At 34.0% G+C, this 19,237-nt stretch overlaps 1 protein-coding gene across 2 annotated transcripts in view; it reads left to right on the top strand.

Moving 5' to 3' along the window:
- The first annotated feature begins 360 nt into the window (after positions 1-360).
- The window catches only part of LOC130802382 (phospholipid-transporting ATPase 2), a 33,073-nt gene continuing 14,196 nt past the window's right edge, over positions 361-19,237 (top strand). For both annotated transcript variants that reach the window (XM_057666364.1, XM_057666363.1), the window contains exons 1-16: positions 361-517; positions 831-962; positions 5,098-5,311; positions 5,513-5,629; positions 6,867-6,959; positions 7,054-7,228; positions 8,534-8,700; positions 8,854-8,958; positions 12,416-12,513; positions 12,592-12,734; positions 15,463-15,559; positions 15,684-15,793; positions 15,883-16,047; positions 16,983-17,137; positions 17,212-17,292; positions 18,254-18,374. In XM_057666364.1, the coding sequence (XP_057522347.1) occupies positions 838-962; positions 5,098-5,311; positions 5,513-5,629; positions 6,867-6,959; positions 7,054-7,228; positions 8,534-8,700; positions 8,854-8,958; positions 12,416-12,513; positions 12,592-12,734; positions 15,463-15,559; positions 15,684-15,793; positions 15,883-16,047; positions 16,983-17,137; positions 17,212-17,292; positions 18,254-18,374 (1,966 nt within the window). In that variant the 5' untranslated portion in view covers positions 361-517; positions 831-837. The remainder of the gene's footprint in view (positions 518-830; positions 963-5,097; positions 5,312-5,512; positions 5,630-6,866; positions 6,960-7,053; positions 7,229-8,533; positions 8,701-8,853; positions 8,959-12,415; positions 12,514-12,591; positions 12,735-15,462; positions 15,560-15,683; positions 15,794-15,882; positions 16,048-16,982; positions 17,138-17,211; positions 17,293-18,253; positions 18,375-19,237) is intronic.

The raw sequence follows: 19,237 nt of genomic DNA, 5'->3' as shown, positions 1-19,237 counted from the left end.
GAAGATTATACAACAAATTAGTGGTACCAACTTCGAATTTGATGAATTTAGTTGAAAGATTGAATGTGATTTTAATGGAGGATAAACGAGGGAGATGTCGAATGAAGAAAAAAATGCGAACTGAAATGAGGAAGAAGAAGAAACTGGAAAAATATAAAGCCTCAAAGTCGCTGTTACTAACAGTGACTTTGGGGTTTTTTTTTTTTTTTTTTTTCCCTCTTTCGCTGTTACTAATAGCGATTTTATTCGAGGCTAGACTTGGATTTACGGACGCTTATTTTGGGAATTAAGTTTTCACGAAGCTTATTTTTTGAATTAAGTTGATTATTTGTCTTACTTTTTTCAAATTTTCGCAATTGCGAACTTTGAACAAAATTGAGATTTGTTGAACTTCGGTCAACGTTCAAAGTGTCAAGCAATTATGTTGGCGTCCATCCTCAGCTAATTTACTCCGGTGCAATTCCTTCACTGCTAAACTACTAATCGAATGAGGTTTTAATTAATAATTATTCTTCAGGTACCAATCATTCTTCTCCCAATCTATTTGTTGCTTTCTACAATTAGTATTTATGTATTTAATTATTCATTATTTTCAGTCATATTAATCCCTAATCAATCGAGTAGATGGTCAATTTTGGGCAAAAGCATATTACGGAATGAAATTTAGTTGAATTGATCGAAAATCGAATGGGTAAAAGTGGGTGAATTTAAGTGGGTCTTACGCGTAATTGGGTATTTTGATATATTACAATGAATGGCTTTTGGATTAAGGATCTACCATTGCTGTCACTGTTCTTCAGCTGACTGATTATAATGTATGATTGTAACAGCACAAAAATGAAGCGTTATGTTTACATCAACGATAATAAATCCATGCATGAACTTTTCTGTGACAACCGCATATCGAATCGGAAATACACTTTGTTGAACTTTCTTCCTAAGAATTTATGGGAACAGTTCAGGTGATGTTCTGTTTTTATTAGTTTCCAATTTCAAGCTTTTTCACCTCTAGCAGCAACCTCCTTTTGATGAGGGTACGGTATGTTGTCTTCCTACCCTCTGAGAGCCTGATCATAGTTTCTATGAGTGCGCTATACCGGGTATGATGATGATGAAGCTCTTTATTTTTATAAAGTAATTTTCAATTTTTCCTTAATTGTGGAATCATGAATGTAATTGTTTATGTGCTAATGTTTATTTTTATAAAGTAATTTTCAATTTTTCCTTAATTGTGGAATCATGAACGTAATTGTTTATGTGCTAATGTCCTTTTCTTAGTTTTTTATTAGATGTTTTACATTGTTGGGTTCTTTTTTCAAGGTGATTTTGCTAGAAGAATAGCTAACTATGAATCTTGGTACTGAATGCTTGAACTTAAGACTCTAAAATAGAGTGTGTGTGTATGTGTAAGATATGTTAAAAGAAGATACCTATGCTACATTGGTCTAGTTATAGAGCACTCTCTTACTCTAAAATAAAAAATTTTGGAAACCCAAGTCCTTCAAGCAGTGCTATTGCTCTATATTGTGTTTTGGATAGAGACTTGGCATGTGTTGGATTTAAATTTTGTTTTCTTTATTGCTTATTGTTGTTGTACAACATCTTTGTCATCATTCTTAGTGATTAATTGGTCAAAATAATTTCATATTTATTCCCCATCATTTCATATATAATCCCCAAATCATTCATTCTTGAAAATAATCTCAATTATTTGGTGTTCCAAGAGTCACAAATTTTGGTTTTCTAGCTATTGAAACTCTCCTATTTATTGAACATTAATCCTTATCTATCGTGTTCTTAATTTCCTGGTTATCTCTCTTCCATTCTTCCCCTCTTGGCCAAAGTGGTGTGAGCTTTAATCCATTCTTTAATAAGTGCATATTTGAGGGTGAATAGTGTGTTCACTTTGGGCATAAGGTAGTTTTATTATGCATTAGAGACACTTCAAATATCTTTGTTAAGCTAGAGACCTCACATTTCGCACACTAAACTTCTAAATTATTTTCAATATACGACATTTTTTTTCGTTCAATTATGTTTTGCTTGTGCTCTACTCCAATTTCATCCAATAGCACAACAATGTGTTGCATGATTCTTGCTTTCCCACCTTTGATGATGCTTGCAATCACTCCTCCCCTCTTTGGTGTTATTGTTTGGGACGTTCACAAGCTTATTCTAATCTGGATAGGTTCACGTATTAGTGTCTAGCTTTGTGTCTAAACTGGTAGCATAAGTCGGCAACAATGATTGTAGACCAATTTGTAAATCGTAACCATAGTGTGGAAGATTTCATCTCTTTATTTGTTTTCATCTCCTTAGGCCATATGATCGATTCTTTTCAATGGCTAAGATTTGTTGTCCTAGATGATTCTATGTATTTCCTTGGTCCTTTATTTTGTGCTAAATTTGCCACCAAGTTTTTTTTTTGCCTCTTATTAATAGCTTCAGTGCCACAAAATTACTCATATACTGCTAAAATTATGTTGTAATGGTACTTAGAAAACAAATATAAAGCAGTGTTTCTTAAAGTTTAAACATCGACTTTCCTTTATTATTGTGAGGAGCATTTCTGAGATAAAGTGGGCTTTTGCGATTATCAAGAGATATATAATACATCTTGTGCGTATGGCGCCTCCATACCAATGTCAACATGACATGACACAATCTAGGGCCAAAACCAAGCGCGTGTTAAACCTAGGTGGAGAAAATGGCCTCATAGTTTGTGTGAAAGACCTAGATTTATAACTACGATTGAGATTCACTAAAGAGCAATCTAAACATCAGGAGCTTGTTAGGGTGGTTTGATATATTTATAGACACCAATACTCCGCCGGTTACCCTTTTTAGCCACACCTACTACATATTACCAATGTTATTCTTTCACTTTTCCTTTCTTTTTGTCTCATTTTTTTATGAGTGATAGGCGTCAAATTCGTTTCTTATCTAGAAAGTGCTCATAGACTTGTAGTCTTTTAATATGGGAGCATTCAAAAAATAATCTTAGAATTGCTTTTGGAGAGAGCTTGGGTTTATTTTGTTTTGGGATAGACACATGGCACATTAACCACCTAAGGGTTACAAGATGATTATAAACATGATTGGGCTTTTAGATGATTTTATCAGGAGTTTGATTTACAATCTTGTACGAGGGTTTTACTAATTAAGTGTTTGAGGAAATATAGATTGAAGAACTAAGCTCTTTGCTCATGTTTTCGTGGGCCATTCCATAGTTCATTTTGATGTAGAGTATCTATGGAGCTCCGTTTCGTTGTCGGACCTTAAATTCTTAACACCAATACTATATTGTTTTTCTAGATTTATCAAAATCTCTATTGTGATAAAACACTACATTCATCATTTATTGAAAATATTGAGCATATCTTTAGCTACCATCGCTAGAAATTATCTATAGCCAATATGAGTGACATGTAGATTGCCTCCAAAACATCAAAAGAGAAAGCTAAAAAATGTAAGAAATTAGCAAATACCTAGAAGATTTTGTACATAGTTTAAACGAGATAGAAATTTGGCTTGACTGCCATGTAGAATAATTTTCTAATATAGTTATTTTCTCATCTTTTGTTTGTTAGACCTTTCTCATTTGTAGTTGCTTTGATTTGGACAATGTGGTTCATCTCATCCTTGTGCATAAATGTTCTAAGAGAAAGGGTGAAAAAGGTTTGGCAACCTGATAAGGAAAAGAGTTTACCTACATACAACGCAGCTGTAGTCAAATGTCAATTGGTAACGGGTGGAGTAAAACCCAATCCTAGAAAAGGGTTATTATCTCTCTTTTATTCGAATGTGGAATAAGTCACATGTGCATACTGATATTGCTAGATATTTAAATAATATAAGATGACTCATATTTCCTTTATGTGTATCTAGGTTACTCACTTGTGAGAATGCATAGTTTAATATAGTTTTCGGTAGTGTAGTTATGGACTATATTTGACTCTAATTCGATATTGATGAAGTTTGGGGCACTTTTTATTTAAAAAAATTCTAGTATCATGATAGTGGAATAGATTAAGTTATTGAATAGTTGTAACAATGCCAATTCCTTGACCTACTAAATGAAAATTAAGCACACGTGTAAAATATTGCACTTATTGAATTGAATCAGAGAGTATGGAGCTCAAAACTCAATTGTAAGCAAACATATGAACTATCACTAAACAAAATATGCATTATATAACCATGTTAAGATAAATCAACTTTATAATGAACAACCTCTTTTCGATATAAATGACAAAATCGAATAATAGTTTGATAGTTGAATCACATCATATGCAATCCAACTTGACCCTATCAACCAAGCTCGAAGTTTGACTATATGCACAAAATTGACAAAACAATTAGGAAAAGCAGAGTGCATACTCTATAATATAGTAATTATAAGTTAAGGAAGATTGGAATATCAAAAGTATTATGTACCTATGTAAATTCATTTCTTTTGCTTATGAGATACCTAAGATAATAGGTTTCGATGTGAACACAAGTGAAAAAAATATCGAGTACCAGGTTTGATTGGAATACCAAAAGTATTATGTACTTATAAACTAGGTAACTCATTTAGTTCTTTTACTTAGAGATACATAAGATAATAAGTTTCAATGTGAACACAAGTGAAATCTATACTGAGTACTAGGTCTTGCTATTGAAGGTTGTCATCACCGTTTAGTGCTCTACAAGCAAAGCTCAAAATTGTCACCATTTGAAATGTTTGATATTGTAAACCTGTGGCAAATTAAATTTTAATATGTGAGTTGCTCAATTCATCTTTCTTTGATATAAAGATGAATTTTGTTCCATATTTCTTTTGCTATGAAATGTATATTTTTCTCAGTTGCATTGTCCCCATTCTCTAAAAAAATCTGTTTTCTCTTGCTTCATTTTGTTGTAAAGTATGCAATATTCACAAAAACTTTGCAGTTAACTTTGCAGCAGCTGTAAAATCATAATCTATTCAGTTCAACAAGGAATATTTTTGTAATTCTAGTGTTCGTCCCTTCCTGGATATCTTACTATTTGAATTTTTAATTGGAAATGGTTGCTAACACTCTTTTATTTATCAATCTTCATTTTTTGGTGCAGCCGATTTATGAACCAGTATTTTCTTTTGATTGCTTGTCTTCAGTTGTGGTCACTTATCACCCCTGTCAATCCTGCCAGCACCTGGGGTCCGCTTATATTTATATTTGCAGTGTCAGCAATAAAAGAAGCATGGGATGATTACAATCGTTATCTTTCTGACAAGAATGCAAATGAGAAAGAAGTGTGGGTTGTAAGGGACGGCATTCGAAAGCATGTAAGCTTTTCTTCTCTGCATTTATTAGGTTTTATTGTCGTTGTTTCTCCATAGATGCGGGAGCTTTTAGGAGAATTAGCGGACTGAGTTAGCATTTTGTCATCATTGTTTTGATTAATTCTACAAAGAAATTTTTTTTTTTGAAAAAAGAATTTGCATGACTACATGATCTTATCATTTTGTGCTGCAACACCTCTTCAGATTCAAGCTCAAGATATTCATGTAGGTAGTCTTGTGTGGCTTCGTGAAAATGATGAAGTTCCATGTGATCTCGTTCTGCTTGGCTCTTCTGATCCTCATGGGGTATGTTACGTGGAGGTGAGCTGCTGCACTTAAATCTCGATTTATTTGTTTGTCTGATAGTACTTTGATTAATTGTTTGGTCTTTCCTTGTGTTACCTAATTCCAAATTTCCATACGATATTAGTCTAATTTTGTGACATTTTGGTTAAATTTTGAAGTGAAGTAGATAATCTTGCTCTTTCCTAATTTCTATGGAAATGAGGGATTTAGAATATTAAATGATAGTTAACTTGATCAGCGGTTCGATCGCATTTCTTCTCACGTCTTCATAGTTCCTAATTGTATGTCACATATAATGTAGATCGATTTCAGTGGCGATCTGATTTATAAGGTCTGCGTGCGCTTTGGTTGCCCATAGAAGTGTGTTATCTTCCAAATTTTGATGTATGATTCAATCATTCAAGCTTTTTTTATATACTGATAAATAGATAGCTTTAAGTCAGCTCCCTTCTCTAGTCTTGGATGTTGTAACTTGCCATGGATCTCTCATCCCTATAATGTACTACCGACGTGTCTTCATTAATAATTCTTTTTACCATCAAAAAAATAAAAATAAAATTTGTACAAGGAGTTTTATCCATGTTCAAAAGGAGGGATGAAAAATCATGCATAAATATTATCGTGATCAGACCTTTTTCTAAGATCTAAGAGACACTTAACGGAAAGGATGATAAAACTTGAGTTTATTCTAAAATTGTCCAAGTATCTGGCATTGATTTTCTTCCTAGTGTTATCTAAATAAACAGCAATCTGTTCTTCTGTTTTGAAAAAATAAATTGAAATTTTGTCCTAGTATTTGTTTCTTCTTTAGTAGAATTAGTGGTGTTAGTGCTAGTTTCAAAACACTAAAAGCTAGATTTTAACTCGTCACTTTCTCAATGTTTATCTTAATTTCAGCTTTTCCTATGTTGCTACTATAACCCTTCCCTTTTTTATGCAAGATGATATTTGAATGTTCTTGTGGAACTATGATTGTAAATTATAATGTTGTGGATATCCTCATATTTTTTACTTATTTTATTGGGGAATGATGTTAACTTTCCCTTTTGGAAAAGGGACTATTTGGCTGAATTTAGTCCCAATTGGCTTTCGAGTGTAGAAAACGATTTGAGGAAACCAGAAAAGTTGTGTAACTGGAGTAAAGCCACAGATCCTTAAAATCCAATTGGGAATAATAACTTGTCATTCCTCATCTTTGTTGAGCTTTGATGCTATGACTGCATTGACTTTTCTTACTATGGTACAATAACAGACTGCTGCATTGGATGGTGAAACGGATCTAAAAACAAGAGTTATTCCTTCAGCATGCATGGGCATAGACTTTGACCTACTACACAAAATAAAGGCATGATATTTTCATTTATTTAGTGCAGCTATGCTTTTATGTTGTTAAAGGAAAATCTTATAGTAAATGTATTTCATATTCTTACCTTTGGCAGGGGGTGATCGAATGCCCTAATCCAGATAAGGATATCATGAGATTTGATGCTAATCTCAGATTATTTCCTCCTTTCATTGACAATGATTTATGTCCTTTAACGATTAAGAACACACTTCTTCAATCATGCTACCTGAGGAATACTGAATGGGCTTGTGGAGTGGCAGTCTACACTGGTCAGTTTGACATTTATCTTCCCTATCATCAATACTCTTAATGTAATAGAACTAATGGCCTTTTTGGATACAAGCAGTTCATTATATCCCAGAATGTGGGTAACTTCTGAGAAGTTCCCGTTGTTAATATCAAGTAGAGAGGTGTTTCCTTTACTTGTCCTTCTGTTTTAATGGAGTGAAAGGGAGAATAGGGAGCAGGGGTTTTGTGGAGGATGGTTCGAGACATGGAATTTGTTATCCTTTGCAAGAAAAATATAGTCAGCTTTTTCATGAAAACTAGGTGTTCTACAAATATTTCTTTCGTCACATGATGTTAACTCAATACTCTTTCTTTCTTAAAGTTACAGGAAGTAAGCTTTCAGTTCATTCAAAACCTTTTTCTATTCTACAATTTAATATTCTGGAATTATTTGGATTTCGTATTTCTGTTAAGGTAGGGACCCTTTTCACACTTTTTTGAAACTATCAAATATCAAGTGGAAAAAGACAGGAAATAAAGAAACTGAGACTTATAGAGTGGCTGAGAGATTTTAGCAATATGGAAAATGGATGGAAAAAGTGAAAATTGGTGGTTTTTTGCAAGAAAAATTGCAATGGAAAAGGCGAAAATGGGAGAAAAAAATACAACCTCATTAACAGTGTGAGACAAACACAAATAGTAAGTGGGGAGTATCTTTAGCAGTTTATTGAGAATGAAATATATCATTTTCTTACTATTTTTTCGCATATTTTTGTTTCTATGAAATTGAAAATCTATAAAGGGGCAGCCTAGTAAAGCGTCTAGGGTGTAATGGTGGGTTTTTTCCATGACACTCGCTCTCTGAGGACACTTTGGGGCTGCCCATTCTTATATTATCGATTTCATAAAAACAGAAAATGCAAAATAGTTAGGAAAAATTATATTTTATTCTCAATAAACTACCAAAGATACTCCATACCTTATTTGTTTGTCTCACTTTCTTAATTAGTTTTTTTTTTTTGGGTACGATTTTTGTCTTTTCAATTTAGTGCACTGTTTTGGCAATAATCACCACTCATTAGTATTTGAATAAATGTATTGTGTCATGGCACGCTTATGTGGTTTGTAAGAGGACATATAGCATCTTCTATTTGTTTATATATATACTAGATGTGAAGGGACCTGTTAAATGTCATATTTGACAAATATTAAGAATTTGGGGATTAGCTGATGTGAATAAGGCCTTGAAAATTTAATTCTTGCTTTCAACTACTTGAAGCATTGCTTCACAAAGGGTTCGGAAAGAAGGATTTCTAATGTCTGTTACCTCAATTTTCTCTTTCTAGGCAATGAGACAAAGCTCGGAATGAGTCGTGGAGTCCCAGAACCCAAGTTAACTGCTGTTGATGCCATGATTGATAAGTTGACAGGAGCAATATTTGTTTTCCAGATTGTGGTTGTGACTGTTTTAGGTGTAGCTGGAAATGTCTGGAAAGATACTGAAGCAAGAAAGGTGAGCTTTTGCTTGCATATATATTATCTGTCTGAGCATTGTCTATTTTTGTAATGATTTTGACATTGACATGCACAAATAAACACAACTGCATTTACTAATCTGTAACTTAGTGAATGGCTTACAATTCTTTTTTCCGCGTTCCACTGGCAGCAATGGTATGTTCAATATCCTGATGAGGGCCCATGGTATGAACTGTTGGTGATTCCTTTACGGTTTGAGCTGCTATGCTCCATAATGATACCCATTTCTATAAAGGTATGTAACTAATATTAATTCGTTGGAAATTTTGATATAGCTTGGTTTCTTGAGTATTGTTCTTAAATGATACCCTCTCTCAACGGTTGGTTTTTTTTGTTGGGCATTTGAGCATGAATGATCCTTGTATTGGTCCATGATAAGCTAAATAAAAATGCTTGTAGAATCTCCAATGCATTCTTTTATTGAAAACTTTAGTGTTGGGCATCGAATATTGGTCATTTTTCCTTTTCAACCCTCTGATCCTTGCCATGAGCGGAGAATCTTAGAAACATTAGCTCTGACTCCAGTGGTTTTTAATTTTTAGTGAAGTGAACCTTTTTTTTTTTTTACTAATTCCTTGCCTTTTCTTTTGATTTACTATTTCTTAACTTGCTAATTAATACTGAATTTGGCTGATTGATATTTGTTAATGAATTTAGTGGATTTAAGACTGATTTTTTTTTGAATAAAACTTATTTTTTTCTGACTGAAGCTGATTTCACTTTTCTATTTATTGAACTGCCGAACACTAGTCTAAGGTTGGTTTATGGTGAAGTTAAATGTCCTATATTAAAAATCACGCTTGAAGCCCACATAAGCACTTAGGCTTGGGCAGCTAATGTTGAATTAATTTTTAGTTACCCATACAAATACTTGTGTTGTAATCATGAACTCCCTTTTGGAAATTCTTGTGGTTCTCCTTCTACTACCCATGGAGTCATTAAAATTCACAATGCAACAACACACTTGGTCAACTCTCATGAACTCATTGAATTTCACAATAAAAGGGCAGTTACTCATGAGCATCTTAAAAGTGAAGTATGGCTGTTTAGGGTGATTAAAAAGGAATTTTCTTATGCAGTTCATGTGTTCGATAACTTTTTATTTATCTAGGTTTTTAGTGTTGAATTGGTGTTATTTAAAGACGTCTGCACATAATTATATGTATGTTATCTTTCTGTAAGTTCTCTTCATTTGATGTGTAGCACAGGCTGTTTGCAACGTTAGCTTAGGTTTCGTGAAGGACTTTGGATTCTCTTTTGACGTGTTTTCTTTTCTCTTGTTTTTTCTCTGTCTCTCTCTCTAGGTCCAATAGGAATTTATCTTCATCAAAATTGATTAAAAGAAGCTGACTTAACCCATCTCCAAAGAAGAATCTTCAACTATTATGATTCCCCATTTCTTGAACCATGCCTTGTGATTTGAACATAGGCACATAGCCAAAGCCATAAATAGCTGAATCTGAATTGTACTTCTGTGGTTGTAAGCTAAATTGCATAAATGAAGTTGAAATTCACACAGTCAAATGTAAGAAATACTATATTCTTTTTGGATGTGCTATGGCTTATGTTGCTAGAGAGAAAGTGCCACTGATGACATGAAAATTTATTATATACAAAACTTTTTGCCCCTAAATTCATTACCTATTGGGAATATTCATAATCTATCTGGGACACTATCCCGTAAATTTGATTACAATAACCTCATATATTGTCTTACACCTGAATTCGGATTTTTTGACTTACTAGTTTACTACCTAACAAAACAATGCTAATTTTGGAAGCAGCTACATACTTTCTGTATGGCTGATCAACTTCTTAAATGTGTCTTGGTATATGTATGCAATGGCTCTGTCATTTATTGCATTTGTTTTGTCTTAGATGTGTTCCCTCTCTTTATTTTATCTTAGTTGTTTTATCCTTTTGCCTCTTTCATGAATCTCTCTCTTATGAGATTGTATATTGTTTTGGAGTGTTTTCTTCTGGAATACAAAGCAGGGGCTCCTATTTCGTTTTTCCTTTGCTAATTCTTTTGTGAATTAAGTTGTTTCATTATATTCTAACTTATCTATCTTACTTTTTCTATTCCTTTGCAAGTAAATAGATACTTCTGTAACTATTTCATTCTTATTGCTTTTATGCTTTTCTTCACTGCGTGTTCTTCAAATTTGTGATGCCTTGTCTAATTATGTTTGCCTTGGCAGTACAAAAGTACTCAAATCTCTTTTACGAAGTTGTCTGTCTTTTTGATTGACAAGATAGTTACTAAAGTCTCTCCTTTGTGGTTTCTTGATCATGGTTGAGTCTTAAGAAAAACCAAAAAGAATTTTGTTAAAAGTTTTTTTGTTGTGTTTTTGTTTTTGTATAATTTTTGGAAGATTTTGCAATGTTTTTTTAGTAAGTAGCATACTAGCATCTAGGGACTATTGTCCACGATTAGTATCTGGTATTACAAATTATATCCTTGAGTTCCATTGGAAGAAGTGAACTAATTCTATCTTTTAATTGTATAAAATGATAAGGAAATACCATAACTTGTACTCCTTTCTACTCAATGAATTTGCCTCATTTTTTTTTCTCGTTTGCCAATGCACTAATTCAATCCTAAATATCTCTAATTGTTCATAATTGAAAATTATTGAAAGTTGATATGAATACAATTTACATTGAGATGAATCAAAGAAAATCTAATAACTCATAGATAGATGAAGTGTCAAAAAAGCAAATGAGATAACTCTATTGAGTTGGAGGGAGTATTATAATGTGAAGTGAAAAACAGATGGAGAAATACTGATTAAGAGTGATTGATGAATAGTGTTAAAAAAAAGCAAATGTGACATTTTCATTGAAATGGAGCCAGTATTATAATGCGAAGTGATGAATAGATGAAAATATGTTGATTGATGGCATACCATCAATAGTCAATTAGTCATGCTATAAGTTGATAACTGAAATTTTGATGATACAAACATTTCAATGTCTGAGATTGCTTAACTTCATAAAACTTGCTCACATCGGAGTTAGATCAACATGTATGCTTGTGTAGATGAAAAAAAGGAAATTCTACATGGTAGTATTGAACTTTCATGAAACGCCAGTGGCAGCACTTTTATAAGATTTGTCCACATGGTAGCATCCAGCTTATGCCTTATCTAACTGCCATAGCATTTTCCGTTAAATTCCTGTCAATTTCCGTTTAATTCACCATTTTGACGTTTCTACCCTTATTAATTGTTGGTTATTGTCTTTATAATTTACCCTAAACTATTTTTATGCTCTCAAATGTTTAATTCACCATTTTGACGTTTATACCTTTATTAAGTGTTGGTTATTGTCTTTATAATTTGCCCTAAACTATTTTTATACTCTCAAATGTTTAATTCACAATTTTGACGTTTAATTCACCGTTTAATTCATCAACGCTCTCACATGTTTAGGGAAAATTATAAAGACAACAACCAACACTTAAGGGTAGAAACGTCAAAATGGTGAATTAAACGGAAATTAACACGAATTTAACGGAAAATGCTACGGCAATTAGATAAGGTATAAACTAGATGCTACCATGTGGAAAAATCTTACAAAAGTGTTACCACTAGCGTTTCATGAAAGTTCGATGCTACCATGCGGAATTTCCCATGAAAAAACTTGCTGCAAATATTGAACATGAAGTTTTTTTGTTTTATTTATGGCAGGTATCTCTTGACCTTGTTAAGAGTTTATATGCAAAGTTTATTGACTGGGATCTTGAAATTTTTGACCAAGAAACAGGTGTTCCCTCTCATGCTGCAAAGTAAGATAAAATTTGTGTACTTCCACAAAAATTCATCATCCGAAGATCTTGAAATATACTTGTGTGTTTATTTTGCAGTACCGCAATAAGTGAAGACTTGGGTCAAGTTGAATACATCTTGACTGATAAAACTGGTACATTAACAGAGAACAAAATGGTCTTCAAGAAGTGTTGCATTGGTGGGATTTTCTATGGGAATGAGAGTGGGGACGCTATTAAAGGTTTGTTTTTCACATTAAATTTGTTCTACTATGACTATCTATGAATTGTGATGTACTGTTTTTGATCAATTAGTTTTTTGTTCTTTTAGTTTTTGAGTTGACTATATAATATCGAGTATTCGAATTTCATTGTGGCATTCATATGTTTATCGTGCTTGTAGTTGGAAATTTGTGATTCCCAGGGGTGATTCTTAGGATAGCCTCTGTGGGTTATTGTTTAAAGGCTATGTAGTGAACATTTAACAAAAAAGGGCTTCAAATTATTTATTTTGTTTAAGTAGATTGAGAAAATAATGGCTGATGTTTCATCAAGTTTTTCAGTTAGAGTATCTCTCTCAATATGGTCTCTTATACACGACTTAGAACAATAATATCTTACATTTCAGTAAAATTATACTTCCTATGTTCTTTATTACTTCACTCAAACCAACTTTTGCACTGCTCATCATTCTATGGTATTTGACAATTTACATATTGCGGTAACTATACGAGAAAAAATATAGTCATGTGAGATCTTGTTTTAATCGTCTTATCGCATATTTTCATAATATTAATTTTTTTATAGTTTTTAGTTATGTATAGCTCTATAATAAATTATTCGACTTACGAAAGGAACTGCGTGTAACACCCCGGCCCTTCAGACTGCCGGTGACTACTCATGGAGACTGTAGACTGGCCACACAAACCAACACAAGTCTTTCTAGCGCACTTTGGCCTCACTTGTGCGCACCCAGGAAAACTTCCTAGGAGGTCACCTATCCTAAGATTGCTACCCACCAAGCACACTTAACTGTGGAGTTCTTAGCAAATGGGTTACCATGAAAAGAAGATGCACCTTGTTGATATGAGTAGTCTATCAATCCCTTTTCAAGCTAAATCTGGGGTATCACACTTACCCCCACTTAGGAACACAACGTCCTCGTTGGACTGTAGTTTCAGGATTTTTTCTCCCGCTAGGTGCACTGAACACACAATCAGCCACGGTCGCAGGGTTGCTCTGATACCAACTGTAATACCCCGACCCCTTGGACCACCGGTGACTACTCATGGAGACTGTAGACTGGCCCCACAAACCTACACAAGTCTTTCCAGCGAACTTTGGCCTCACTCGTGCGCACCCAGGAAAACTTCCTAGGAGGTCACCCATCCTTAGATTGCTCCCCACCAAGCACGCTTAACTGTGGAGCTCTTAGCAAATGGATCCATGAAAAGATGATGCACCTTGTTGAGATGAGTAGTCTATCAATCCCTTTGCAAGCTAAATCTAGGGTATCACATTGCGCAAAAATGTGTTTGGAAGGAAGAAAAAAAGGTTGACATATTGCAAATACACATATAACCGTGTGGACAACTGAGGATGCTAATATTGATTTCTTGGTGAGAATATTCCCATGAAAGTGCTCCTCCAATGGGGCCTTTTGCTAGAATAGATTTCATTGTCTAATCTTATGCCGTTTTCTTCATCATAAACAACTAGATTTCTGGCCTGCCCCCTCCGGATCATGAGGATGTAGGAAGAAGGATTCAATCTTTACACGGCTTTCAAGTAATTTAATCTTGTAACTACTTCCCTAAGTAACCAAAGTTATTGAAAATGAAAATATTTATGGATATTCATACATGAACCCTGCTCTTGAAAATTACAGTTATGATTCTTCAGTCTAAAATAAATCAAATGAGCCTTTGAATTTCCAGAAATTTGGTTTTTAAACCTATAGAGGATCACTAACCTAGAAGCCTACTTATAATAAAATTTTGAGAAATTCCACTTCTTGACCCTAAGGTATTGGGTTTTCCACGTGGTAACTAAAGCATTTTTAAAATCCACGTGGTAACTCTAAAGTTTACCCAATTAAACCTCCATGACCTTTTTACCTATGAAACATTTGGAAATCGTCTATTAGTAAGGATGCTTTGGTTCTGAGATTGAATACATCGAAACACACTCCAAAGATCATATTTACCCTATTTCTCTAACCCTAATTTGTGATCTTTGGAGTGTGTTTCAATGAATTTTTGTTTCGAATTTGGGGAATTAGGGTTAAGGAAATAGGGGTTAGAAAATTAGAAAAATTGGGGAATTAGGGTTAGGAAAATAGGGGAAATGTAATCTTTGGAGTGTTTTTCGATGTATTCAATCTCAGAACCAAGGCATCCTTACTAATACATGGTTTTCAAACGTTTTATAGGTAAAAAGGGCACAGAGGTTTAATTGGGTAAACCTCAGGGCTACCGCGTGGATTTTAAAAAAGCTTTGCTTACCACGTGGAAATTCCAATACTTCAGGGTTACCACGTGGAATTTTCCTAAATTTTTTCGAAAATGAATGGACTTTGAAATTACAGAAGTCTTTCCATTTAGTCAAATAAAAATGTTTTCTAGTGGTATCTTAATCGGACAAGGGATTGTTGAATTCCAAAGATGCAAATGAGAGAGGATGAAATGAGAGTAATGGGAATGGAAACAAAGTCGATGAACTAAAGAGATAAATTAATCTTTTAAGCAATGTATTTATAAAATTGTTCAGACTATAGCATTTGAGATACAATTTGGGATAAAAAATCGATAGTTCAGTAAAAGACCCGTAATATGTGTTACGTGGTGGAAAACCTCTAAATTTGCTTGTTTTTATCGTGTAATTGGATTAAGTCTTTGAAATTGTTGTTGTGTGTTGGTTCTATGTCTATTATTGACCACCTGAATATTAATTTAGCTATGCTGGTGACAGATGCTGCACTTCTTGATGCTGTTGTCTGTAATTCATCTGATATTATCAGATTTCTAACTGTCATGGCCATATGTAATACAGTTATACCAACAAAAAGGTTATGTCTAAGTCAAACTTAATCTCATCCGAATTAATTTTCTATCTTTGTAAATCTGTACTGCTGAAATTGGAATTAGTTCAGCTTTACTAAAACTATGTTTTCGTCTTTACTCATTCTTCAGCAAGAGTGGAGATATTGTTTACAAGGCACAATCTCAGGATGAAGAGGCCCTAGTTCAAGCTGCTGCTCACTTGCATATGGTTCTAATAAATAAGTCTTCCAATATTCTCGGTATCGATTTTTTCTTTTCTAATCCTGAAGTACATATCCGGCATTTCTGTTACTGCAAGACTCTGTTGTAACCAAAATCCTTTCTGCAGAGATCAATTGCAATGGTTCGTTGAGACGATATGAACTTTTAGATGTACTGGAATTCACATCTGATAGGAAGAGAATGTCAGTAATAGTAAAAGATTACCAGAATGGGAAAATTATCCTATTGTCAAAAGGGGCTGATGAAGCAATTTTTCCTTGTGCTAATTCTGGTACAACAGCTTCTTGTTTTCTATATTTATTATGTTGAATCCTTAAGTAACAGGTTATTTTCTATTATTTTCCTATTTTCTTTTTTTTTAACTATGAAAATAAGATTGTTTAGGTTTGGATGCTTCAAAATACCTAAGTTTCTTATTTCTGAGTAGTGGGGATATCCAACAAAATGTGATTCATAGAATTTATTTTGGGTGCCAAAAATGAAGAGCTGCTGGAATATTATGTGATCGTTGTGTTCCCTTAAAGATAAAGAGCAAGTTTTATCGAATGATTATTAGACTAGCGTATGGATCAGAATGCTGTGCTTATCGAATGGATTATAGTAGAAAGATGGGAGTAGCGGAATGAGAATGTTTAGATGGATGAGTGGGCATACATACCTTGAGGGATAAAATTTCAAACAAAGATATAAAAAATGGTTTATGAGTTGCAAATATTGAGTAAAAGATGAAAGAGAATCATTTATGATGGTTAGGGTATGTGCAAAGACGGGATATTAGCGAACCGGTAGAAAGTTGGAGCTAGGGCGACATACAAAAAGAGGGTGAGGAAGACCAAAGAAACTTGGAGGACAGGAGTAAAAAGGATATGAAGAATCTAGAGTTACAAATTGAGATGGTAGAAAATCAGACTGAATGGAAAAGAAGAATCCATGTGGATGACCATCGATGTTATGTTGTTGTTAGGTTAGCTTTGGAACGACGAATTTATCTTTCTTTAAAAAAATTTTATTGTTATTGTTGTAATGTTGTTAGATTTTTAATATGGAAATTCTCTCATCATTGTTCCATACGTATCTTTTTTAGAGATGCATGCATTTTGACCTCCTCAGATAACTACTCGGGACTACATCCATTTCTTTTTGTTATCATTGTAGAAATGAAATCAACTTTTTCTACTCTACTGATTCTAAGCATACTGAAAACAGGTCAACATCTAAGGACATTTGCCGAAGCCGTTGAGCTCTATGCTCAGTTAGGATTGCGGACATTATGCTTGGCCTGTCGCGAGCTTAAGGAGGATGAATATCATGAATGGTCTGTGATGTTTAAGGAGGCCAACAGCACTTTGGTTGATAGGGAGGTAACTCAGCATCTCATCATTGTCTGCCTATTACGTTTCCATCTAATCCTTTAATTTATTTTATTAATTTGCAGTGGCGGATAGCTGAAGTATGCCAAATAATAGAGCGTGACCTTGAAATCCTTGGCGTAACTGCAATAGAGGACCATTTGCAGGTATGAACCCTATTTTTAGAGATTTTTATTTTGGTGATATAACATGCGTTTCTATAATTCTTTTGGCTTTCATTTGTCGTGGGTTTTCTGAAGTTTGAATTACTTTGTATGAGAAGATAGTAAATGATGAGGTGTATAGAATAAATAAAAGAACTATGATGGTGAAGCTTGTGTATGGAACTGAAAGAAAAACTATTGATGTCATCAGCGCATACGCCTTACGTGCGAGTAGAGGAAACACTCAAAAGTAAATTTTGGGAGGAGTTAGATTTTGTGATGCAAAGTATCCCAACATCCTAAAAGTTTTACATTGGTTGTTAGGTAGAGAAAAGTGGCTTTGAGAGTGTCCATGGAGATTTCAAAGGAGTCTTTTTAGATTTTGCTACCCGAATTGATTACATCTTGATTAATAATAAACTGGAGAGAATGCTACACTAAATGATTATTTCTTAAATAGGTGAAATTATAGGAGAAGTGTCCTAAACTATAAGGTCATACTATGTAAATGTGTTGTAACTCAACACAAACTCCTATTCATATGCAAGCAAGCCTGCACTAGTATAAAATCAAGGACAAGGAAGAGTCAAATGGTGGAATTTAAAAGAAGGGTATGCTGAAGTATTTTCATTAAAGAAGTTGATTGTACAAGCCTGGAGAAGCAAAGCGTGGATATGGCTTTTTCTTGTATCAAAAGCAGCTCACAAATCCATGATCTAAACTGTTTTCGAAACTGTGACTCTGAGGGGTGTCACAGAAATTTTTTTCTCCCGCCCCCCCCCCCCCCCCCCCCCTTGCAAATGTCTTTTTCTCCGAAGTCATCTAGACCACTTTTTGATACATTATTTGTCTCTTTAGGGGAAGTGTTTGTCATTTATTTTGAAGGAAAAGGAAGGATGAAAAAAGAAAGTGTGTAAAGCCGTCATTGTACACCTGTTCATGAGTTACCTTTGTGTTTTTGCAGTACGGGGTGCCTGAAACGATTGAAACTCTCAGAAAAGCTGGAATTAACTTTTGGATGCTAACTGGAGACAAGCAAAGCACTGCTATTCAGATTGCCCTTTCTTGCAATTTTATATGCCCTGGTACTTGTGTTCATTTCTGATTTCCTTTAACTAGAATGTGAATACCAATATGAAATTGAAGGAAATGAGTAAATATTTCTAATCAGAAGTCTCATATTTTAAAGTTTATCATGGATAACTTAGGAGACATCACTATAACTGAAGGAATCTCTATTATAAAATTTAAGACTGTGCTATTAAGTATTAACTAACATAGTTCTTTGGTTTCGGATTATAATAGACTAAAGTAAAATGACTCATTAAATCATGTGCACTTTTTGTTTATATGAAGTTGCATATGATGTTTGCTACCAAGAGTCTATCAGAAACAACCTCTTTATTAGTTTTATCATTATTAAGGGTAAGGTTGCATTCATCCGACACTCCCAAACCCCTCCCTAGGGGGAGTCACGTAAAGCATTGGGGTAATGGGATGTTGTTTTTGTATTTCTCTCTGTTTGTGATTTCGTACACAGAAAATAATTTTTATAGATGCTGCTCCATATTTATATGCATGATAGAGGTTATGCATTCACGTAATTTTTCACACTTACGCATAAAGGACTGAAAAAATGATTTTTTCTCGTGATCATGACAGAACTGCTTTATACTTTCTTACATGATTCATGCTTGTTCTTTCACATCCAATAAACAAATTAGGAATGTCTCCATATACATTTTAAGCAATGTAAAATAGAAAATCTGAACCCTAAAATTTAGGAATGTCTCCATACACATGATTTATGCTTGGACAGAAGCCATAACCCCAAAATTGCAGAACCCTGAAAAATCTGAACCTCACATGCCCGCATAGGCCAGTTTGCACCTGCTCCCTGCTGACAGTGATCACTGGGTTTGTTGCAAGCCAAAATTGCAAGCAGTTG

The sequence above is a fragment of the Amaranthus tricolor genome, chromosome 16 (genome assembly GCF_026212465.1).
Source record: "Amaranthus tricolor cultivar Red isolate AtriRed21 chromosome 16, ASM2621246v1, whole genome shotgun sequence".
Classification (NCBI taxonomy): Eukaryota; Viridiplantae; Streptophyta; class Magnoliopsida; order Caryophyllales; family Amaranthaceae; genus Amaranthus; species Amaranthus tricolor.
The sequence above is the reverse complement of the archived record's forward strand: the minus strand, read 5'-3'. Positions and strand labels throughout refer to the sequence as shown.